The sequence below is a fragment of the Pollachius pollachius genome (genome assembly GCF_949987615.1).
Source record: "Pollachius pollachius genome assembly, chromosome: 6".
In the NCBI taxonomy this organism is placed as follows: Eukaryota; Metazoa; Chordata; class Actinopteri; order Gadiformes; family Gadidae; genus Pollachius; species Pollachius pollachius.
Window position 1 is genome coordinate 20,863,215 of NC_136939.1, and position 23,572 is coordinate 20,886,786.

Consider the following 23,572-nt stretch of genomic DNA (forward strand, 5'->3'; position numbering starts at 1 on the left):
GTTGCCCAGCGAAGGCCCAAAAACATCACTGCTCTAGAGGAGATCTGCATGGAGGAATGGGCCAAAATACCAGCAGCAGTGTGTGAAAACCTTGTAAAGACTTACAGAAAACGTTTGACCTCTGTCATTGCCAACAAAGGGCATGTAACAAAGTATTGAGATGACCTTTTGTTATTGACCAAATAGTTATTTTCCACCATAATTTGCAAATAAATTCTTTAAAAATCAGTGATTTTCTAGATATTTTTTTTTTCATTTTGTCTCTCATAGCTGAGGTATACCTATGATGAAAATTACAGGCCTCTCATCTTAAGTGGGAGAACTTGCACAATTGGTGGCTGACTAAATACTTTTGCCCCACTGTTTGTTAGCTTGGCTGTTCCAATATTTAACTTTTTTGGTTGCTTACTTGCGTGTTTATTCGGTGCTGAATGAAATGTTTTGTTTTTTGATTGTGTATGTACTACACTCTTTGTGTAGTTATATCAGTATCCTGTATCCTATGTGGGATGGGCCACTTGTGTGGCATGACACCGAACTATAAAATCATTCATGTAGGCGAGCTTAAAATATTCCCATATTAAAAGCACACCAAAACTTACATTTGTAGTATAACTAGACTAATGCTTCATAAAATCTTACATTTGAACGTAATGCAAGAGTGATATTGAAATAAAGGGTATACTTCAGACCATATCGATTTGAGAGCAATAAAGCTGAAGTTATTATCAATTTCAGGAAGCTAAAATAAAAGCTTGTCTTTACAATTTCTTCACTTTTTTCTAATACTACCAGACTTGGGAATCACCAAAATCTTATTGCGTACTTTCCAGACCGGCAGTAACCCAGATAGACAAGACAGTAAATCAGGATGGTAGAGCTGTGGTCTGAAAACCACGGGTGGTCTTTTGAACTTCCAAGTTCTGAAAAGCCCTAGTTCAAATCAGTTACACCAACACCTTTATGCGAGTGCAACACTTTTCCCTGCCAGGCCACATGAAATTGGCATTGTAGCCAGGAGGGAAAACACTTAACCAACAACCTTTAAGCACCCTTGTAAATAGACATATGCCGATTTGTTGCCCCTTTACAATTGTAATCCATCGACGTGCAAGTTACTTCACGTTTGGTACAAATTTTCCAAATGTAAGTCACATTTCAAATACAATTCAATGGACCCCATTATGAGTTGCAATTTAATCACGGACAAAACAAGTAATATTTTTACAAATATTTATTTTTATCCACATATCTCCATTCCCAGTTTAGATGATGCCGATCTGAAATGGAAAAAAAAGGATTAGATCAAGCAATATATAGCAGGCCGTTTTTTGCATCAGTGGCACTTTTCACATCACAGAGAGTAGGCAAAATGTATGTAACAGCACTTGTAAATCATCTGATTACACGAACACCGGTCCACTTACTTTGTTTGCAACGTCCAACGCATCATAATCTGGTGCAAGTCTGACGTATGCCTTCTTCTCACCATCGGGCCTGTAATGTGAAAACAGTGATGTTATATGAGAATGCCTTGGCTACGGTCATTTTGAAGCACTGAGTTGCCACAGCAACTTTATATAGTTGGATTCTTCTTCTCCGATCAAATCTAATGACAACTCTTATAATCTGCCAATCAGAGACACCATGTCACCATGCAGGTAGGAAAGTTCAAGAGAATACTGAAGGTCAACTGAAAGCAGCTTTAGGACCTACCTGATCAGCGTGTTGACCTTGGCCACATCGATATCATACAGCTTCTTGACAGCGTGTTTGATCTGGTGCTTGTTGGCCTTAACGTCCACGATGAACACCAGTGTGTTGTTGTCCTCAATCTTCTTCATGGCCGACTCGGTGGTAAGCGGGAACTTGATAATGGCATAGTGGTCCAACCTAGAGACAGGGTAGCAGGCATCAGTTTAAAATGCAATCACTACTTCAGCCAGCCTAGAAGGAAAACTTGAAACCGCATCCATCCCAACAGGAGAATTAAGGTGTTGGACCCACATGAGCAAACTAGAAAAGGGATGGTTCTACTTTACATTATAGACCACACCAACAAAACCAAAGTTCAAGGCTCTGCTTATTGGCACGGTACTAGGTGCATCAGACGTGAAATTTTGGAATCATATTTTTCATACTTTGATCGCTGTAATCATCATTTGCACCAGATAAATGACTGTGGGAATACCATCATGATTAATCAACAAACACTTAATACACTCACTTGTTCCTACGAGGAGCACTCTTGCGAGGATACTTGGGCGATCTGCGGAGACGCAGGGTCTTGGGGCGACGGAAGGTGGGAGAAGTCCTGATCTTCTTTTTCTTCTGACTGTGGACTCCTTTAAGCACGGCCTTCTTGGCCTTGAGTGCCTTCGACTTGGCCTCAGTCTTGGCAGGGACAGCTAGATGAAAGTACATGTTGTATTTAGTTTGGTAGAGATGTATGATATTTGAAGGTACGAAGTTTTAACACCCCTGCTAGTCACTGAAACATTGTTAAAATACCCTATATCAAGTCCATCGTTATTTAATTAAAACCGGTTTCTGTAGCTTGACAATGTTTTACGTAGGCATTAGTTTCTAGAAATAGGTTCTGGCATCAGTGGTTCCTTTGAGTTCGTCATAGCGAATCAGAGTTTACAATCATACATCATTTGCACAGAATGTCCCATTTGTAAAGAAACATAATTTAAACGAAAGTAAGTTAAGTGTTAACTTAAGTGTCGTTCATTTAAGATGGAACGTTCAATCCACTTTCACGTGTAGTGATGCATTGCATGACAGTAGATTGCTACAAGACGTGGTATATACACATTCAAACACACGAATGCCGTACCTAAATTCCTAATGTAGGAGAATGTATCAAATAAGGGTTGGTCTATAGAAATTATATATAAGAAGGGCCATGGATGGTGGATCGGTTGAATTATTTCAGAAACACCCGGTTAGCCCACATTAGCTTTTAGCAGAAGGCTAGCACATTGCTGCTAGGCAAGAGGCTAGCAAACTTGCGTGGTGATTTGTGCAATCTTTATACTTGAAAAACAACGTGTTATAAACATGTTGTCAGGTAGGAAGTGAAGTACAACTTGTTCTCGTAATATTGATGAACGTACCATGAATTAAATTTGCGCTATTTCGCCTATTTAGAACATTATTATCAAAGATGTACGTACCTTCCTTCTTCACCTTCGGTGCCATGTTGAGAAAGGAAGACACGAGGGGGTTTCCGGCCCTATAACGCAAGGGCGAGATTTTAGTGTCGGTATCGCGATCTTTGGATAACGAGGTCCATACACAGAAAAAAAAGGGGAGGAACCGTGGAATGGCCGAAATACCTTCCTTCAGTGGTCTCTAATCATATATTTAACGAACTTCACAGTTGTGTTGTCAACGCTTATTCTATTCATCTTCACAAATATTACATTTGGATAGGGAAACATTTGCGTATGTAAGAAATATGTACTATTCAATAGTAAATTACTCTGACCCTTGACTCACTGCTTGTAGTTTGTAAACCCTGACCAATTCATACCCTTTTTTTAAATAGTCATTGCATCAACCACGTTGAAGGACATATATCTATATTATTTATATTACTTAATTATAAATACCCTAGTGTTATTGCAGAAGAAAGCTAATATGAGCAAATTGACTTGTATTATTTAAAGCAAAAGGTTAAAACCCTTTTATTTCAATATATGAAACATGTTCTAATTAGTTTGAAAACTGACATCCAAACAATCATAAGCATGAATAAGTCATTTACCTACTATAAATGTTTTTTCTCCATTTAAAAGATGTACATTTGTCACTGTGCTGCTCAAGTGACAGCACAGTGCTCAACTAAGTACTATTCAGTTAGTTTTCAACGTATGCCTAACCAGTAAGCATGAGGAAACCAGACATGACATAAGAATTATTTATTACAAATCAAAATCCAAAAGGGTCCATAGAGTACAACAGTAGCATGACTGCAAAATAAAACGTCCATCGTTCTGTCATCAAATCAGATATCAAGGCTTCCCTCCATCTCCTTTAGTTTTCTTGCCTCTCTTCTTTGGGGAGCTGAAACAACGATAACATAACTATTAATATACTGCTCCGAATATGTTCCTGTACCACAATCATGTATGACATTTCAACATTTTCTGTCCTTCAACAACAGCCTAGTGATTGAATCTATTGTAGGACTTAATGCTGATAGGTTTATACAGCACAGAATAATGCAAATTGGACCACAACCCACACAGATTAACTTACATCTTCGGCTTTGACCCCTTTTTCTGAGATATCTGCTGGTTTGTTTTCTGCATTTTCCTCTTTCCCTGTTTCTCTCCACCTTTGCCCCCCATCGTGTTAGAGACGCTCTGAGGCCCCGACTCTGGCTTCCCAGCGGCCTGCTGGGATTTCTTCTTCTGCTGCTTTTTTGGTCCTTTGTCGTTTCTGTGCATCATTGAGCGTGGCGTGGTGGAGATCGTGGCTCTGTGGGGGGGTTTCTGTTTGAGCCACCTCTTCAGTTTACTGGATGGAAAGAAGAAAAAGGCTCACCATGAGAATCATCCTTATAAAGAAATGAATTATCAGAACACGTGGTGAATCAACAACTGCACAAAGACCTGCTGAAATGACACAGATTCAAACAACTGCGTACACAGCAGTACTTAAACATGGTGTCGTTTCACCACGGCGTGTTGGAAGTTCAAGGAGTTGGATGTGTACCCTTTGATCTTCTTCAGGCCCATCATGTAGTCGGGTACGGGACAGCCTGCCTGCTTGATCACGTTGGCAATGCTGAGGAAGATGGGACAGACGTGTTGTTGATCAAACTCCTTCAATCAAAGTTCCGTTTGGAAGACACCGATCAGTGAAAAACCCTGAACCGGTTTCTACACAGTTTAAAATATTTGTAGTTTTGTGCGACGTGTACATGCATACCTGCGCAGCAGTGGCTTGTCATTCTCTGTGAAAAAGGTGACCGCTTTCCCTGTGTGCCCGGCTCTACCCGTGCGTCCTGACAACGGATGTTAAATAAAATCCACACATTTTAAAACACACATCCTCTCAGTCCCGGAAACAGTTGATAAGAGACAGTTTGCAGAGAGAACTGACCGATGCGGTGGATGTACTCCACGGCGCTGGTTGGGAAGTCGTAGTTCAGAACCAGATTGACTCCTTTGAAGTCGATACCTCTGGCCAGGATAGCAGTGCAGATCAGCACCCATATGTCGCCTGAGCGGAAACTCTTCATCACATTGTCCCTCTGGCAGAGAAACCAAAACATCGCACCCAAGTCAGGTTCTGACGTCCCACAGTGTTGTGCCCCTGTCAAAAATGTGCGCGGGTGTGTCTCTCTACCTGTTGCTGTGTGCGATCAGCATGGATGACATCCACATTGATGCCCTCATAGACCAACTCCTGGAAGAGTTCTCGCGCTCGATCGATTGACTGTACAAACACTAGCATGGGGGGCATGAAACCCTGAGGAAATACAAAGAGACCAACATGACTCCCACGTTCAGACCGTCAGTTCTAAAGAAGAGATGCATTATTCAACCAGTGTTTCACTCAGCACTGTACGGTTAAGGCCGCCTTAACAACAATAGGGCCCCGCCTTTTTAATTATTATGCTTTAACATAGTACAAAACTCTCATAGGGAAAGAAAGGTACAGGTACAAAAAATAAAGATAAATAATGTAATAAATGAAATACTGTATTCAACCATAGGGACGCTACCTTTTTGATAAGGTCCCTCACTGCCAGCAGCTTCCCGTTCTCAGTTCCCACAAACAGCAGCTCCTGCTCCACCGACTCCACCGCCGTGTTCCTGGGGACACACGGACCGGACGCCACAGTCACCATGGGGAAATGCAACGGCACACACGTCAAGTACGCCTGGACCGCCACATGATGCCCATTACTCCTCCTGGATCCCCACAGGACGCCTGGACCACCACAGTACAGGACGTTACCCGGAGAGCAACAGGGGAGCTTTTACCTTTGGCCCACGTTGACAGAGACGAGGTTGTCGAGGTTCAGGCGGCACCACTGCTCCACCTCCGACGTGCACGTGGCGCTGAAGAAGGCCCTGCGCACGCGAGGACAGGAGCAGGCGAGGAACAGGGTGGCAAGCTGATCCCGGAAGCCCCTCTTGCCACCCTCAAACAGCTTGTCCGACTCATCCACCACCAGCCACTCCACCCTGGAACACGCAGTAGGATCTTAGCCTGACCATAACACCACCAAACCCGGACCAACCGTATATCTTAACATTACCATTCAGCACCCTACAGCTAAACTTTACCATCTACCTAAAACCACTTTAATGTGTAAGTCATCGTAGGCCGAACCACTGGAAAAGTCAGTTGCTCCCAGTTGGCAAACTATCGCTAAGCAATGAGCTAGGTAGCCTAGCTTTGTTATGAAACCAGATTGAATCCAAGGTTGTACCTGGTCAGGTCGAGCCCGGGAGGATCCTCTTGGAGAAGGTAGATCAGTCGATTCGGAGTGCTCACCAGGATATCTGGAAACACAAACGGAGGACAGGCAATAAGCTGAGAAGATCTCTTTTCTCTTAAACTTGTGTTTCAGATCAATGCCCAAGTAGGCCTCACATTTCAACTACAAGAACCTATTACATGTTTCACTAGGCACCGTATTGTCAGTTCAGAATGCATTTCACTGATCTTACCGTATTTTTTACTCGACTGAGGTCCGTATTTCTTGGCTGCTAGGGAGGCCTTGTCGATGATGTGAACTCTGAACCCAAGACCATCTGACAGGCGAACCAGCTCTCTGTGGGTCTAATGATGGCAGAAAAAGAGGTTGGTTAAAAATATGTCAAAATACAAACTGATACCAAGAACTACAGTATCCCTTTCTCACAGCCCTGGGGCGTTATGGGATACTGGTACTTTGTGAAAGTGACGGTGTGGGTGGTTGATGCGTGTACCTGGCTAGCCAGCTCCCGGGTGGGAGAGATGATAATGGCCCTGAAGCCCTGATTGGCTGGTTGCTTCAGGTGAGCCAGCAGAGGTAAACAGAAGGCAAGCGTCTTTCCTGATCCCGTTGGAGCGCAAGCCAGGATCTCCCGGTTCTGGAAACAATAGGAAACAGATTCAGTCCCCACACATCAGACTATCTGACCCTTCTAGTTGTTGGCTCCACTCAACCTAAATAATAGGTAGTTTACACACCCGGCCATGCCGTCAGTCGTACAAGGCAATTAGCAGTTTGTCTAGCTCGAGGACACAATATATAGGACCAACCCCACCCCAGTGTTCTCTAAAGTGTCCAGTAGCATTCTGAAGTCGGCTGTGTTGTTGAACTCCCTGGAGCGCTACTTACATGCATCATCAGGGGAACCGCCTGCATCTGGATGGGCGTCGGAGAGCTCAGGCCGGCTTCTTGGAGATTCTGAAGAATTCGTGGGTTCAGGCGGTACTCGGTCTGCAGTTCCTCAAACGTGCACACCGGTTCAGGGACATCCGTGCCGTGCACGTATATGCGGTTCTGATTACGAATGCGGTTGACCTGAATAAATTATTCAAAGAGAAAAGGAGAAGAACCAAACGCTTTAGTGGAGTATGGTTTCAGCTGGTCTGCAGAGCAACAACTTAAACTGGTTATAATTAGATCAATATATGTAGAGGGGATTAGATAGCAGGATTTCACAGAATTGAAATGTCTCTTTGGAAATTGACCACCTAATATACACACACACACACACACACACACACACACACACACACACACACACATATATATATATATATATATATACACACACACACACACACATATATTATAGAAATACCTTTTCATTATGGAGGTCTTTAAGTCTCTTCAAGGAGGCCCTCTTCGTTCCATCCTCCTGCTGTTGTGGTTTTCCTTCAGAAGACGTTGTCCAGCTGATTCCATTAGAGCCACTACTTTCTTGTGGTCCACCAACTACTTCACGAAAGACATGATTATTCAGAAGGAAAAACAAAGTGTTCAGCCAGCTCTAAAGCTTTTCAAGCCAAAACTATACAGTCCCCATTAACGCTTTCACTATAGATTATGAAATAGTTGATTGCATCAACATTCTTCCTGCTCCAAGATTAAACGTGTTATTCTAGGCCAATATTATACTCATGCCTAGCCTACTGCAATTGCAAAAAAGACAGCCTGCTTAGCCATCCACCAAAAAGTGTTCATGTTTACCCTGCGCGTCAACCTTGATATTCCTCCTCTTTTTCTTCGACTTTACAGTCAGGTCTTCTGGCTTTCTTTTCCTTTTATCTCCAACTTCACTCTCCTCCTCAACCTCATCACAGTGAGCAGCGACCTGGGGATCAGTCTTGCTGCTTGAGCCTTTCCCAAAAAAGTCGATTGCCGAGATCTGATCAGCAGCCGAGTCTTCTCCCTGGGAGCGCACTGTCTGTAGGGGACATGTTTCTTTAGATTTGTGAGTTGCGTTTTAATTTAGATACCATCACACAATAATATTAGAGAACTGTTCCACCTAAGACGTTGTGATACAACGTTAAATATGAGAGCAGGCTCTCCTAATGTCTCACATATAAACCAACTACACGACTAACTCTTATTGTCATGGACTATTTGGCATTCACCGAATTCGAAAACAACCGGCACATACCTTAAAACGTTGGGCATCTTTTCCAAATCTCTTTAAATCAAATTTTGCTCCAGCGCCAAGCTTTCTGAACAAGTCCACGGCGTCCATTCCGACAGCGTGGTGTTTTCTTCAGGCATTACTAGTCAACATCCGGATCATCATGCATCAACTCTTGATGTAAACGTTGCCCTCTTGCGGACACTTTATGTACAATCCAATCATCTACAGCAATTTGCATTTTTATTTTTTTTGTCATTGATTGCATTAAAAGGTTTAACATGTTTGACGGAGAAATAAATCAGACATTTTTATTTGCGGAAATGATTTAATGATTGAAATAATAAAAATATAATCAAATAAATACTACATAAGACGTCTTCAGAAGACAAGAACATACCGTCTTCTGTTTAAAGACTGAAGATCAGTGTTGGGCAAGTTACTTTAAATTAGTAACTTAGTTACAGTTACTAGTTACTTCTTTCAAAAGTAACTCAGTTACTTTAAGTTACTCTGTTTTGGGACCTCAGTGGTGGAACGAGCTCCCTACCGATGTCAGGACCGCAGAGTCGCTCACCAGCTTCCGCAAAAGACTCAAAACTCACCTGTTCAGAGTTCACCTCGACTCTGCATAGAAACCAATGCACAGCCACCATTGAATGTTGTACGTCCTGGCACTTGTACATTGCACTTCAAGGTACTTAATTGTGTAGCATCTACAGTAGCTGCTATCGCTGCTTTACACGGGGAATGGGTTAGCCTAGCGATTGTAATACTTGCACTTGGTTCTATGAACGTCTTTACTGTACCGACAGCGATATATTGTTTCACTTCTTATGACAAATGTACTTATTGTAACCAATGCACTTATTGTAAGTCGCTTTGGATAAAAGCGTCTGCTAAATGCCCTAAATGTAAATGTAAACGTACTCGTTACTTTCAAAGTAACTAGTTACTAGGGAAAGTAACTTTTTTTTTTCCTAAATTATCTTATTGTGTTAATGTGGCAAAGGACCTCCCTAACTTGATAGCTAGGGAGGCTGCCAGTCCTCTGGCTTGCTTACACGTAAGTCCTATCCTACCACAAGCGCAATGCGCCACATAGTGACCTGAACGTGCCATAGCAGTGTAGAAATAGAAATATTTCCATTGTTTCCAACTGTTTCCAACCCTCTACAAATGCACACACATTATTTTGGGGTTGATGTGGCATAGTGTTCGACAAAACAACTGTAAAATTTGATCATTGTACCCAGTATCACTACGATGAAGCAGTGGATCAACAAAACACAAAATACAGTATGTTTTGAAACTTTTGATAGGCATATTTATCGTAGCCATTGAAACAGGTACAAAGTATAGTTTTGGCAGTGCAAAAATTAAACTGTGCCTCAGACCATTTAGCAACTGTAGGAATCAATAATGCAAAACTGATACAATAGATGTTTTCAATGTAAACACAGTGAGGTTTATCCGTTCTTTGTAAGTTAACCTTAACTCAAAACAGCTAAACTCCACCAACTGGAGACCTCATCATCAATAATGATGGGCAAACTTAAAAGTATTTTCAGCCTCACAAAGAGAAACTAAATAAATAAAAAGTACTTTCAGCCTCACAAACATAGTTAATGTTTAACAAAAATAATATTTCCTCCACTCTGGCCGTTTAGATAAATAAAACTGATGAATTCAATAATGGTGGATAAATTGCTTTAGTAGTCTATGTTAGTATGTCTATGTCTATATCAGTCTTTGTCCATACATCTCCATCATTTGTTTAGCTGTGTCTGGGTTATAGACTGCGCAACAGGCTTTAAAAAATCAAGCTTTTGTTGTTTGGCTGGAGTGGCTTCTCCTTCAGCGTCGGCAGAGCTGACGTTAGCAGCAGCATCACCTGTGTTACCTTCAGGGTCTTTTTCAACTAGCTTGGTAGATGCCTGTTGTTTCTGAAGATGTTTCATCAGATTAGAATTGCTAGTTTTTGATGTGGCTAGAGTTTTCGAACCTCCACAAAGATGACAGGTCACCAAAATATTCCTTGTGTCTTTTACTGTCAGAAAGGAAAAATAATGTGCATATTTCCATGAGAAAAATACAACGCCTGGACCGTCGTCGACTGCCGCCATTGTTTTAATTCATTTACTTGCGCTTCGCTGCGTCACGTGACTCACGTCCGCTTCACGTCCACCACCGAAACTGTAGTCCTGGGTTATGCACGTGAAGTAACGAGTAACGAGCCTGTTTAAATCGCAGTAACGATAACGCGTTACTGATTTTGACAAAGTAATTAGTTACAGTGCTCGTTACCACAAATGTAACGTAGTTACTGTTACGCGTTACTTAATAACGCGTTAGTCCCAACACTGCTGAAGATACATTATGAGTCTGTGGCTGTATATTGGTTTCATTCTCGGCTTGTTGCCCTGTTGTTCGCTCTCAGTCATGCCTTAACAAGACTGAGGGGGAATCATAAGCTTGGCTCGGCTGAAGCTGACAACGCAAGCTCCAACTCAGCACTGCTCTTAAGCAGATCCTCCAGATAGTCCACAACCCTCTCCCTCCCGCTCTCCCTCTCCCTCCTCACCCCTTCAGCCTCCCCCTCCACCTGTAGCTCTCTCAGCCTAGCCAGCGTTTGCTGGAGGGCTTCGGTTCTTTGCAGGACGCTGAGGCTTTCCGTCCCGCTCTCCCCCTCCCCCGCCGTCCCTCTGTCCCCGCCCTCCCCCCGCAGGTAGCGGAGGAGGTGCCCTCTGATGGCCCCGCCCTCATCTCCCGCTAGCGCTGCCCCAAGTGCGGGCATGTCCTCCCATTGGCTGAGGCTGAGCAGGTGCACCAGCGCCTGCAGGAGCGTCTCGCGCAGGCTGGCGCAGTAGCGGTACTCAAGGAAGTCGTGGGTCTCCTCGCTGTTCTCCAGCGCCGTGGCCAGGGATTGCCACACGCAGATGAACCTCTCCATGTCACCGTAGCAACCGCGGCGGGCCGGCACCGAGAGTGCGGCGGCTGACTTGATGCGCACCTTAAAGTTCTTACAGGAAGTGACCACAGAGCAGAGTGCGGAGAAGGCATCGCTGGACCAGGGGGCGGAGTCTAGGCAGGGACAAAATTGGATATCAGTTTGTCAGGGGCAGTCAGTGACCGCTGTTGGTGTGTGAATGAATGGGTGAATGAATGGGTGAATGTTAGTTTGGATATCAGTGTTGAGGTCATCCTTATAAAGGATAAGTGCAGAGGATTCTTGTCAAAAATGGAAATCAATAAAGGCACTTGGGAGCATTGCCATGGAAGCTACTTTTTATGCAATGATGACAGGTAACCATTTTGTACAACTCGCATCCCTGCATTGTGATAATCCCTCTAATTGACAGCTTCATGTTTGGGAATTTAGCGGTTTGCATTTGAGAGGACTTACCAAGTGGCAAGGCGGGGTTTCTGAAGGCGTTTCCCAAGGCATAACAGGCGTTCCATCTGACCTTCATGGTGGCCTCTGATTGTACGGTCTGTACCAGAACCCTCACAGCCTCCTCCAGAGGGCGCTGGAACACTGAGCGAGTCAGCTGGCCATACCGCAGAAAGTGGAGTAGATTCCCCAGTGCACGCACAGAGTTACACTTTACCTGAAACAGTCAAATAAGGACAGGGCATTTTATATGATGGATAGGTTTCAGGTATTCTACTGATGGGCCTGGTCTGTGGGAGGTGTTTTGCCAAAATGTTGTTGGTTCCAACTGCAATGCCCGCAGTCTACCTGTCGTTATACTTGAAGATCTCTTACTTACTGCAAAGCACTTTAAAGTTGCTTTGGATAAAAGTGTCTGCTAAATGGCAAGATTAGTTACAGTAGTAATACATATGCATCCCCGCTCCGCCTTGGACCCCCATGTTATCATGAAATGTGGTCTGAATTAGCAGAGTAAAGCATCAACCAGATTATTAGTGGATGTTAATCCGGCCTCCTCTCACCCGGTCCTTGTCAGCAGAAGCCCGGGTGGCGGACTGCAACATTTTCAGGAGCAGCATGTCGGACAGTTCCTCCTGGAAGTCAGTGCCAACACTCTCCCTGAACCGGGGAACCATTCTGAGTCAGCCATTTTATTCAGGACATATTAGCTGTACATCAGGTTTGGTTAAAAATAACAACCCCCCCTCCACATATAATGAAGCAGAATTTCCCCAATAAAGACAGTTTACAATATGCCTCTTCTCTTGAAGATCCTGAATATTTGCCTACAGATTGGCAATATGGCAATAGTGCAAATCAAAGTCGTTACCCTGGCATTGTTTACACCAGTTCAGATAGATAGTACCAATGTGTAGAAACTGTTCTCACGTTGGCAATAAACTCTGAAACTGATCTTTTACATCTAAACAAAGAGTGTGCCGTTTTACCGAGGAACCCTCAGCATGTAGAAACTTAATGCTTACATGTTCACAATAAGCGTGTCTGTGAGGTTTCCCAGCGACCAGGCAGCTTTGGCTCGGACATTTGGCGATTTATCCTCCAGCGCCATTAGAATGGTGTTAGCTGTGTCGGCCACGAACATCACATCCTGCATACAGAGAGAGAATTTAATCATGCTCAACATGGTTGTTGAATGGCCAATCCAAAACTAATTTCATCATGCAGGACATGGTCAGGATTGAAATCTGAGATTGCTTGGCAATAAAACAGTGTAGTGATATTATCACAACCGTAGATATTCAGATAAACACTTGGCCTCTTCAATGAGCTTCATGCAGTCCGACCCAGGCTTAATGGTGTTGGAGAACAATGGCAGCTGGCAGCTAACTCCGGCTTCTCTAACCACTTCAGGATTTAACATTATGCCACAGCCTAATATTGACTTGATAAACAGATGAACATCTTAATGGTCTTCAAAGGCCAGGACTGAAATGTATACATGGTAAACCTGTGTGAGTGCACACAATAGTTTGATGGGTTTCTATCCAACATTTAAGGAGGTTAAAGGATATTGACTTTTAGGAGCTTGACTTAGAAAAGTCCTTTGGTTTTAACATAAACTCAAAATTCAAAAACATGACCTCAGACAAAACCAATATCTAGACAGCCTTTTCGGTGAGAAAAGATCACGTATCCGAACAGAATCTTTTCTATCTAACTGAAGAAAGCGCAGAGCCAGGGCCGGTCCCCGCCCGGTGCCGGGAGGGTACCTCTCGGAGGCTGGGGAACAGGATGTAGACCCCCAGAGCCCGCACTGCCGCCGCCTTCACCAGGGAGTTCTCGCTGTAGGTCAGGCCCAGCAGCACAGTGATGCACATCATCTGGACCTTATCCTGCACACACGCCGAACACACATTCAATCCCCTCACCCCACACACACACAGTCTCATCCTGTATGCAATACAATCACATAATGAAACCAAAGACCGCTTACAATACGGCCTCGGACTAACGTCGTCAATGTAATACAAAACAGTACCAACACAAACGTGTACTCCTGCAACCACACAACGCTCATGGTATGCTACACCCGTGTGAAACACAAGGCTCTTACCTCCAGCTGTGCGAAGGCCAGAGGGAGGATGGAGGACAGCGCGTCACACGCGCTGGTCTGCAGGGTGGGGTGATGCTCACTCTGGAGGGCCCCGTTCAGGGGCCCCCGAAGGACCTCGGTCCAAAACTCCACCACCTACACACACATTTTTAGCAGTGTATTTTAACCAGTAGCGCCAATAGCAGCCTGGAGTGTTGCAATGACCTTTCGCTCATGCAGCATGTCGAGCATACTAAAGAACAGAGCGCTGTGGTGACCTGGCTCATGGGCAACCGGGCAGGCAGCGGGACGGTGCTCTCCGGTCGGTTCTGCTGGATGATCCCCGTGCCCAGCTCGTCCAGCAGCTACGCACACGTGACCAGAGCGGGAAAACATCACACACGTGTACATCCACAGGTAGCACGGGTCATTTGGTGAAAGACAATGCGCCGAGCTAGGCAAGCGCTATCCTGGGTAATAAGCTACCGCTGGTAGCGGTCTGACCTTGGTGCCGTGGAGCTGGACGGAGGGGTCCGACTCCTGGAGGCATCGGGCGCTCACCTGGCCCAGCTCACTCACACACACCTGGGCCAGACAGAAGTAGCCCCGCACCAGATGGGCGAGAACCTGTAGCGCGCGCGCGCACACACACACACACACACACACACACACACACACACAGAGAAGAACCTGTTAAACACACGTACGCTAGGGCTGCTCCATTATGGGAGAAATCATAATCTAGATTATTTTGGTCGATATTGAAATCACGTTTATTCAAACGATTACTTTTGAGTTTGGAAACATGTTGGATTTATTCAGCATGTCTCTCCCAAAAAAAACGTTGTAACTGAGAACTTTGAAATTTCGCCTTAAAAAAAACACACAAAATGGTCAAAAAGAAAATGTTTGAATCTAAAATGATACACAGATATGTATCCAGCTGACCTGCCCTTTCAATAAAACATTAAAAAAATCTTAAAAAAATCGTAAAAATAAAAAAAATAGAAAGAAATCGATTGTGTTAATTTTGTGATCATTTGACGCTAAAATCGAAAATCGCGATCAAAATTCAATTAATCGCTCAGCCCTAACAAACGCACCAGTGTATTTCACACTCAAAACACAAACCCGAGCAGGGCTCACCTGCAGTGCCTCCAGGCGGACGGGGGAGGGCTCGGAGGCCACGGCGGCCGCTGTCCCGCCAGCCTCGCCGTCCGACTGCTCGTCCCGGGACTCCGTCACCAGCGTGATGCACAGCTCCAGCAGCCAGGGGGGGCTCGGCTCCGCCCCGTCCTGCTCCGCCGGGGTCCGGAGGCGGGGGGAGCGCCCGCGAGAGCCGGGCGTCTTAGATGGCGAGGAGAGGCCGTCCCTGTGCCTCCAGCTGAGGGCCGCGTCCTGCGGCGTGCCCACGCCGCTGCCGCCGCCGCCGCCGCCGCCGCCGCCGCCGCCGCCGCCGCCGCTGCCCTCGGGCTGCCGCAGGAGGAGCTGCACCTCGGGCAGGGGGGCCTGGGCCGTTACCATGGCGCCGTAGAGCGTCAGCGCAGAGACGCGGACGTTCACGTCTGTCCAAAGCGAGAGAGAAAGAGACAGAGAGACGGGGGGGGAGAGCGAGAGAGAGAGAGCGAGAGAGAGAGAGAGAGCAACCCCCAGGAGGTTAAAGGTGCAGACTGGCGCCGATGCAGCGGTCGTGACAGCATCATGGCGGTACGGACAGGAGGGCGTACCTCGGTGGCGGACGTAGGGCCGCAGGTGTCTCCAGAGAGGGCTGAGCAGGCCGGGGCGGAGGCGCTGGTAGGGCGCGTTGGACACCAGGTAGGCCAGACACTAGCACAGAGAGAAAAGGCATGCACACGCACAAAATAGATGCATTTACCAGGAATATAAGTAGCTTCATAGTCAACCTTCACAGGGAGCCTTACTCGATTATTTGAACATGGTCAAAAGCCCGCTAAATTCCAGCTCTGGTTGTATATGGTAAATAGACTGCATTGATACAGCACTTTTCTAACCAGCGGCCACTCAAAGCGCTTTACAATATTGCCTGACATTCACCCATTCATTCACACACCAACAGCGGCCACTGACTGCCCCTGACAGCCAGCCCGTCAGTAGTCGTCGGGGTGAGACGTCTTGCTCAGGGACACCTCGACACTTGGGAACGAACTCGCAGCCGTCCGGTAAACCAGCCCTCACCGCTCCACCTCCCGAGCCCCATGCCGCCCACGCGGACATGCGGTCCAGTCTGGAGTGTTTGTGTCCTCACCTTGATGACCTGCGTGAGCGTCTGTGCCGAGGTCTCGGCCAGCAGCGCCAGGGTGAGGCAGCGGTGCAGCTCTCGGACGGTGGCGGCCAGCGACAGGGAGAAGGGCGTGAACGAGGGCCGGGGCGACGCCGTGTCCTCGGCCACGCCCAGGAAATGCCGCGACCCGTCTAACATGGCCGACAGCACTTGGAGCGCACAGGCGCGCACCTGATGGCGGAGAACGCCCACAAACCATATTACGCATGTCGCAACACTTCTATAACCAAAACCAACACTAGCTCTGTAAAGGGGGGGGCGATCTGATGCCACCTGAGGCAAGATCACCTCTCTGGAATCGGTTTGATAAGTGGGTGTGTACAACGATGTCGTTATAATTATGCACAAATGAGAGTTAACTACTGTCCCTTCTCAAAGGAAAACAAAGGGATTCTATTTTTATATTGTGTCCCGTTGAAAGTGAGACAGGGACCTTGGGTGTGAATGAGTGAGTGAGACCTGAAGTGAGCAAGTGAGTGAGTGAGTGAGTGAGTGAGTGAATGAAAGAGAGAGAGAGAGAGAGAGAGAGCGACCGACCTTGGGTGAGGGGTCCTTCAGAACGATGCTCAGCAGGGTGAGTGGAGGCGGTCCGGCCATTGGTGCATCGGGGATGAAGGAGGACCAATAGCCATACAGCATCCTCTTCTCCACGCCCCTCACCACCGCTAATAGACAGTGGAGGGCGCTCTGTCGCACACGCCCCTGGTACAGCCTGCGGGCGAAACGGGGCAAAACATCAAGCGCATGTAAACAAGTAGAGTACGATGAAACAGTTCATTGAAATTTTTCTCCAAGATTATTGTTTCAGATAATGATCTTAGGACTTGATAAAAATAACTCCTAAAACATCATCACACACAAGGTACCCCCCCCCCATACACACACACACATACATCATGTAATAACACGGTATGAACGTGAGCACCTGAGTTTGCACTGTGCACTGCCTTCTAGATCGGAAAACTCTGAGTCGGAGCTGGTTCTCTTCCAGGCGGGATAGAGGGACGTAGTGGGGGGTTTGGTGGAGGACTCTCCCCCTCCTGACGCTCCTCCTCCCCAACCCCCTCCTTTGGGAAGGCCAGGGACCACCGTCTCTCGGTCCTCTTCGTCCCCGTCGTCTCCTCGGTTCACCTCTGCCTTCTTGCCCTTCCCCCTGGTCTTCTTCTTTTTATTCTGGTAGGATGGATAAGACACATCCAGTCCTTCAACACAGGGATCCAGGCTAACACTGAGCCTCACCACAAAGTACAGCCAGGGATAACAACTCCACGGCTCACACTGGCCGGGAGTGAATCCATTGGGGGATTATCCATCTCGGCCAGGGAGTCCCATTTTAGAGTGAGGGAAGTCTCTTTTGTGGGATTTCACATGACAGGGTGGGAGACACTGTTGGATACGTGACATTTTGGAAAGCCCAGAATCGGTAAGCAAGTATCAGACGATCATAGAGTCAATAACCAGCAGTCGTCTTGCAAGACACGTAGTCAACTGCTCGGGGACTAGTCGGCATCTGGAGAGCAACTAGAAGCTCTCTCGTCGTTACTAGTAGGCGCCTAGAGAGGGTCTTACGGTTGAGGCTTTGCCCGGCGTGGCTGCCTCCTTCGGTGGTTCGGGGGGCTTGGGCGTGGACGGGCCTTCGTACTGAGGAAGAGGAGCAGCGTACAGCACGGACGGCCACTCATCGCTCACCCCCGGAGTCCCCTGGAACATCAGCCTCTGGAGACACACAGCATCACCGACCATAGGACACACAGCACAGCCAATCACAAAACACACCTGTTCGTTCTTGTATGCGTTGTTACTAAATTAGCAGCAGTCTACATATCCAGTATACACTTTTTTCCCTTCTATTTCATTATTCCGTCCGTTCTAGCGCTTTGCAGTGACTGCAACACGCAGTCACCACTGAATTGAATAACAAATTAGAAAACACACACCATGACTAACCACAAAACACACAGCGCCGCCAGTAACAGGCACAATGCATTGGAAAGCCTACCTTTAACGTGGCTAGCAGAGCGCCAACCTCTTCCCCACCTCCGAACCTCCACTTTACCCCAGAGAGGCAGCAGTGCAGCCCCTTCAGCGCCCCCTGGATCACCTGGACAGAACACATACATCACCATCACATCTGATAAACTCTTTTGAAAAAGAGACCTGACCATTGGTGACAGTCCCTACCGCGCTGTACAGGAGCTCATCACAGCTGGCGGGTTTTGGCGCCTGCAGGGCTTTGAGGAAGATGCTGTAACATTGGTTCCTGTATTTGTCCTCCAAAGGCAGCTGACCAGGGATCCTACAAATACACACACATGTATAAATGGCTATGTAAATAACAACAACTTGGGAGACAAACTATTGGTCTACCGCACACACACACACACACACACACACACACACACACTCTTAATGATGTACTGTGTTAGTAGTAGTCTGTGAGGCCCGTTTACTCATCACAGGGCACTGCTAATGGACGTCAGGGCGGTCGTTGTATTAATCAAGAGAGGGAGGATTGCTAAGCCCTTAGGCTTAAGAGCAGCATGATAAACACTGTTTAATAATGGACGCTTGACTTGAGACACTAGCGACAGATCTAGCACTTCTTGGCCATTGCCAGGATAGCGTCTGTTGACGGTCCCAGTATCAGGACATGGACGAGACCAGGGGTGAGGGAATTGTACCTGGATGATGTCAAAGCAATTGTACCAATGTATGTGCGTCTGTGGGGGGCCGAATACAAGAGTGTGTGGGTAGGCTCCAGGCTCCACCTAGCTGAGTGTCAAAGCGTCCCTGAGCAAGACGTCTCACCCTAACTGCTCTCAACGAGCCGGCTGTCGCCTTCCACGGTTTACTCCGCCCTAGGTGTGTGAATGTGTGAATTTTTGTAAAGGCAGTATTGTAAAGCACTTTGAGCTGCCGCTGGTTTGAAAAGCAACGTATAAATGCAGTCCATTTATGGAGAGCCACACTCGCACCAAAAAATGCTATGCAAGATGTGCAAACCCACCCGAGGCAGATGTTGGTCATGCAGGAGAGAGCCACACGCCGTAACTCCAGGTCAGGCTGAGAGGGGGCGCTGTAGAGCAGCAGGAGGCCCTCCCCACCCAAGAGCCCATGGAGGTGCTGAGGAGGAGAGATTCATCTGCGTAAGCCCCGACCCACGGATAGACCCACAGAACCTGGACCTCTTTGTCTGGATATGACACTGATCTGTTTCTATTCTTAGCAGTCGAACCATCGCTCTAGCATGTTTTAACACACATCCTGTGTCATATGCAGTTTCCCACTGTCCAAATTGGACTTCAAAAATAAGGTGTTGTTTTGGACCGCCTACCTTTTGGCATTGAGGTCCATTCCCATACAGAACAGTGGAGAGAGCCAGCAGCACCTCCGTGTGCGTCCACTTGCTGCACAAGCTCAACGCACGGATAATGTAACTCACTAGTGCATGTAAGGTGGGCTCATCCACGATTACCTGTATACAGTTAAACATGCACATGGAAGAGATCAATTATTATCCCCTCCTCCACATTGTATGACAGACTATGTGATCTTATGGGTCTTTCCAAGTACAATAATTACCTTAAGCTGATTAAGTAGATGGTGTACGAGTTGGCAGAATTTGATGACGAGGTGCTCGTTACTCTGTGGTACGAGAGTGCATGCGTGTCGAAGCAGGATACACACGTCCTATGGGATGATCAGAGGTATAAAAAGGTCTTTCATGTAAACAACAGCTCTGCTTGAAGGATTAAACCCTGGGTTACGATGTTGTACAGCAAGTACCTGCTCAATGAACAGGGCATGACATTGCCATGATAATACAATATATTTATTTTATATTTTTATGGTGGCTGGTAGGGTATAGGTTAATGTTTATTTTTAGGGTAAGTTTGAGATTGATGGGTAAAGGCTTGAAAAGTAACATACGTTTTGTAAACATAACTTGTGTCTGGCACTGGTTCGCGACCATGAACCAAGAAATACACACACACACACACACACCACAATAAACACAAGAGTATAAACGCCCTATTTTAACACATCACCTGCTTGTCTCTCCAAAATTAGTTTGGAGCACATCTCATTATGCATTGATTTCATATATGTTCTGGGGAGATTCGTTACCTCTGGGCGAAAATTGATGCTTGGGCAGAAAGTCTGGTAGTAGTTTTCTGAGATTAATTGGTCAAATAGCAAGTTCAGCTCTTCTTTTAGGTTAACAGAGTCCCCTCGCAGAGAACGGAGTTTGGAAGAACAACGGGCAAAGTGTACGCCGGGGTCCATCGAGTCACTGGCATGGGGGGTAAACGGTACAGCGTTAGGGGACAGAGTTGTGTGAAGAAAGTCAGCAGCATCTCCTCCTACCGGCACAACAAACCGCGCTGCCATTTTGTCAGGAAGCAAACATGCGGAAAAAACGTTCCTCTTCCGGGAGCATTTCATACAAGCCCAGTGCTGCCCTCCATCGGCAGCTGATTTTCTCTATTTTAAAGATTTATTTTTGAAGGTTTGGTCCTTTTATTGTAGTGCAAGACGGGAAGAAATGAGAGATTGAGGGGATGACATGCAAAGGACCACGGGCAGGAATCGAACCCGGGTCACTGCAGTATGGACTGGGCCTTAATGGTACGCGCTCTAGCCAATGAACCACCAGCTGAGTGCTAATGGTCGAAACGATAGTAATCTTTTATGATTTTAGTGTAATATTTCATATCAATTATTGAGCAAAGAAAATACCGTTCAAGATCAAGCTTAGAATATACGGAAAGAAACTGAACATGAAGCCGTCTTGGCCTTGGAGTCAGGGTCCAGAATACAGGATACCCATCAGGGATTTTAGGAGTTACATTTTTCTTTTAAAATAACGCAGCATTGGTTAAACATTACAACTGCTTGGGAGGTAGACCTTTAGGACCCTGTTTGGAGGATAAACAAGATGACTTTAATTGCTTGGCATAAATTATTATTCTTTATTAAGTATCAGCAACGATCAAAGCATTTTTTTTTTACACCAACTTTGTAAACATAACTGAACTGGGCATTTCAAAAACAAAAAGGGAATCATGTTGCTAGATATCTTTTAGGCAATAAAATGAAAAAACAAGTTATCATACAACATATCTATATGAAATCATGTACAAGGCCCATGCATCGCACAGCCAAATAATTGTGTTTAGAAAGTATGAGTCAATCCTCAAGAACATGTTGGGATACTGACTGTAATATTAGGTTGTAATGTTGAGGGCGCATCCCTACAGTGGCAAGAGCCATCTCGGTCCATCCAAAACAGCACACAACTCCTTCCTCCGGTTGTATCATGGGTAACAATTTACATATTCAATAATTTGGAAAGCAGGAGTGGAGGTAGGTAGAAACATGGCCAATCAAATGGCAGCAGGCAGAGTTATTAAGGACTTAAAAGTAACGTGTAGAAGGCAGGTCTGCGTTTTCAGCCGGACTTGAAGAGAAGAATGGCCACCTGGCCCAGGTAGAAGTAGATGAAATGCTTGGTTTCATGTGTCACGTAGCTCCCAAAGTTTCTCCCAACGATACAATGCCACGTGGGGTTGTACTTTTTGTCAAACTCCTGAAGAGGAAACAACACCATTGATGAGGCACGGAGAGCCTTTCATCTTTATAAAGGAACATTATGAAATAGGAAAAGTGTGGTGATTGATCGTGGCAGTCAACACACCTTTTTAATATAGGCAGCAATGTCCTTCTCAATGTTGTACTTCTCCATAGCCTGCGTGGCACAGTCCACTGCGTCCTGCTGCATGTCTTCTGACATGTCCGCATTCTTTATCACTGCTTTCCGGTCAGTCATGGTGGCTCTACATGGACAGAGAAAGAACAGTTCAAACTGGTCAAAAAGGATTTGAGGTAATGACCCCATCTTTAGAAGATACCAATCAACCTTAGTCGTGTCACTGAATGTAGAGAACCTGTAGGTTGTAAAACACAAGCCTATTGGAAGAATCCCTTTTAACCTACTTGTCTAGAGCCCTTGGATACCCACACCCTTCCAAATGTCCCCAATTGCCACATTTCATAGGAAAACACCCACGCTATGGTGCAATGGTGTACTTGGGTTACCGTGAACGTTGCTTAGAATGAGACTATTGATTAGGGTTGTTGTGATTGAATGCTGACTTTGATATTAGTATTGGGTTGGACAGAGACTGCGCATCGTCCAGTTTTTGGTCTCCCAGACTGCACATGTAATGACAAGAACGTCTTCAAAAAGACATTGGAGGTATAATGGTTAACATACCGGTCTGTTCGACTCATTTACGCAATGTTTGAAATAAACTGCCCAATAATAAAGCATTGGCCTTCATAGAGCCCAACGATGCATATGATGAATGCATAATGTCAACATAGATCAAACATGGGTCATCTTGGGAGCATTGAACTTGCGAAAGTGTGTAGGTTGCATGCTTTTTGCAATCCATAGGAACATAGCGGATAAACTCCGGGATCCAAAAAGTGTCGTTTGAGGGGGATTTCCAACTATAATAACAAAATTGGCAAAAAATGCAAAGAATCTACATTTACAAAGACAGACCAGTGGTTTAAAGCAGACAATACTGGAAAGGGTATGCACACATGAGGCCATGTTCCTGCTATCCGTGTGGACCACCTGCCCACGCACAAGACCACTTTGACGGGCTATAGATATTTCATTAAACACAATTTTAAATGCTGTTCAATAGTATGCATTCGGATTTAATTAGGGCAAGAAAACGCTTGTCATTCCAAGTACTTCTGCGCTCCTGGGCATGTATAACTTTAATCATGACCACGCAATACGATGATACCGCCTTGTGTTTTTGATAAAGTCTACGCACTGCAACGACTCAATTCAATGAACCACTCTTTTCCACTAAACGCAAGGATACCTTCATATGGTCGCATCTCTCGTCAGGTATACAATTGCCCCTAATGACACAGAAAATAAAGCTTACCTTTTTTTGTTTTTACTGAAGTTCGGTGTATAACGTCTTGTCTAGAATTGCACAGTCCGTTTGTCGCTCATTTATGCTGTGACATACTACGTTTGTATCTGCCCCGCCCCCCGCGTTACATCAACCTTCTGATTGGAGGAATTTAATACTCGACCAGATCTTTCGCGATTTCCACTAGCGGGCTAC

At 45.8% G+C, this 23,572-nt stretch overlaps 4 protein-coding genes across 5 annotated transcripts; all 4 read right to left on the reverse strand.

Moving 5' to 3' along the window:
• Positions 1-1,219: 1,219 nt before the first annotated feature.
• Positions 1,220-3,239, reverse strand: rpl23a (ribosomal protein L23a). Its single transcript, XM_079737654.1, has 5 exons — positions 3,183-3,239; positions 2,228-2,408; positions 1,717-1,893; positions 1,428-1,497; positions 1,220-1,280 (listed from the first exon to the last, which is right to left on the reverse strand). Exons 1-5 carry the CDS (start codon positions 3,205-3,207, stop codon positions 1,266-1,268), a joined length of 468 nt encoding a protein of 155 aa, XP_079593780.1. The 5' UTR covers positions 3,208-3,239; the 3' UTR covers positions 1,220-1,265.
• A 700-nt stretch (positions 3,240-3,939) lies between these two features.
• ddx52 (DEAD (Asp-Glu-Ala-Asp) box polypeptide 52) lies at positions 3,940-8,749 on the reverse strand. Of its 2 annotated transcripts, none has more exons than XM_079738795.1 (15): positions 8,649-8,749; positions 8,213-8,429; positions 7,824-7,957; positions 7,355-7,540; positions 6,960-7,103; positions 6,699-6,810; positions 6,458-6,530; positions 6,006-6,209; positions 5,744-5,834; positions 5,365-5,487; positions 5,119-5,269; positions 4,945-5,020; positions 4,729-4,800; positions 4,270-4,530; positions 3,940-4,074 (listed from the first exon to the last, which is right to left on the reverse strand). In XM_079738795.1, the coding sequence occupies exons 1-15, from the start codon at positions 8,733-8,735 to the stop codon at positions 4,023-4,025; spliced, it is 1,983 nt and encodes a 660-aa protein (XP_079594921.1). In that variant the 5' UTR covers positions 8,736-8,749; the 3' UTR covers positions 3,940-4,022. The 2 variants fall into 2 exon arrangements, with proteins under 2 accessions (XP_079594921.1, XP_079594920.1); XM_079738794.1 differs by having other exon boundaries at positions 7,824-7,960.
• A 1,216-nt stretch (positions 8,750-9,965) lies between these two features.
• heatr6 (HEAT repeat containing 6) lies at positions 9,966-20,807 on the reverse strand (the record flags this gene model as incomplete). The annotated part of the gene is made up of 20 exons (XM_079737620.1): positions 9,966-11,708; positions 12,031-12,235; positions 12,582-12,678; positions 13,044-13,168; positions 13,791-13,913; positions 14,135-14,269; positions 14,392-14,478; positions 14,618-14,740; positions 15,260-15,678; positions 15,841-15,940; positions 16,380-16,586; positions 16,953-17,127; positions 17,341-17,588; positions 17,985-18,131; positions 18,415-18,516; positions 18,597-18,711; positions 19,423-19,538; positions 19,750-19,890; positions 19,998-20,105; positions 20,544-20,807. The coding sequence occupies 20 exons, from the start codon at positions 20,805-20,807 to the stop codon at positions 11,092-11,094; spliced, it is 3,654 nt and encodes a 1,217-aa protein (XP_079593746.1). The 3' UTR covers positions 9,966-11,091.
• Positions 20,808-21,392: 585 nt separating this feature from the next.
• On the reverse strand, positions 21,393-23,483 carry dynll2b (dynein, light chain, LC8-type 2b). The gene is made up of 3 exons (XM_079738938.1): positions 23,387-23,483; positions 22,114-22,252; positions 21,393-22,005 (listed from the first exon to the last, which is right to left on the reverse strand). The coding sequence occupies exons 2-3, from the start codon at positions 22,243-22,245 to the stop codon at positions 21,868-21,870; spliced, it is 270 nt and encodes an 89-aa protein (XP_079595064.1). The 5' UTR covers positions 22,246-22,252; positions 23,387-23,483; the 3' UTR covers positions 21,393-21,867.
• Positions 23,484-23,572: the final 89 nt, after the last annotated feature.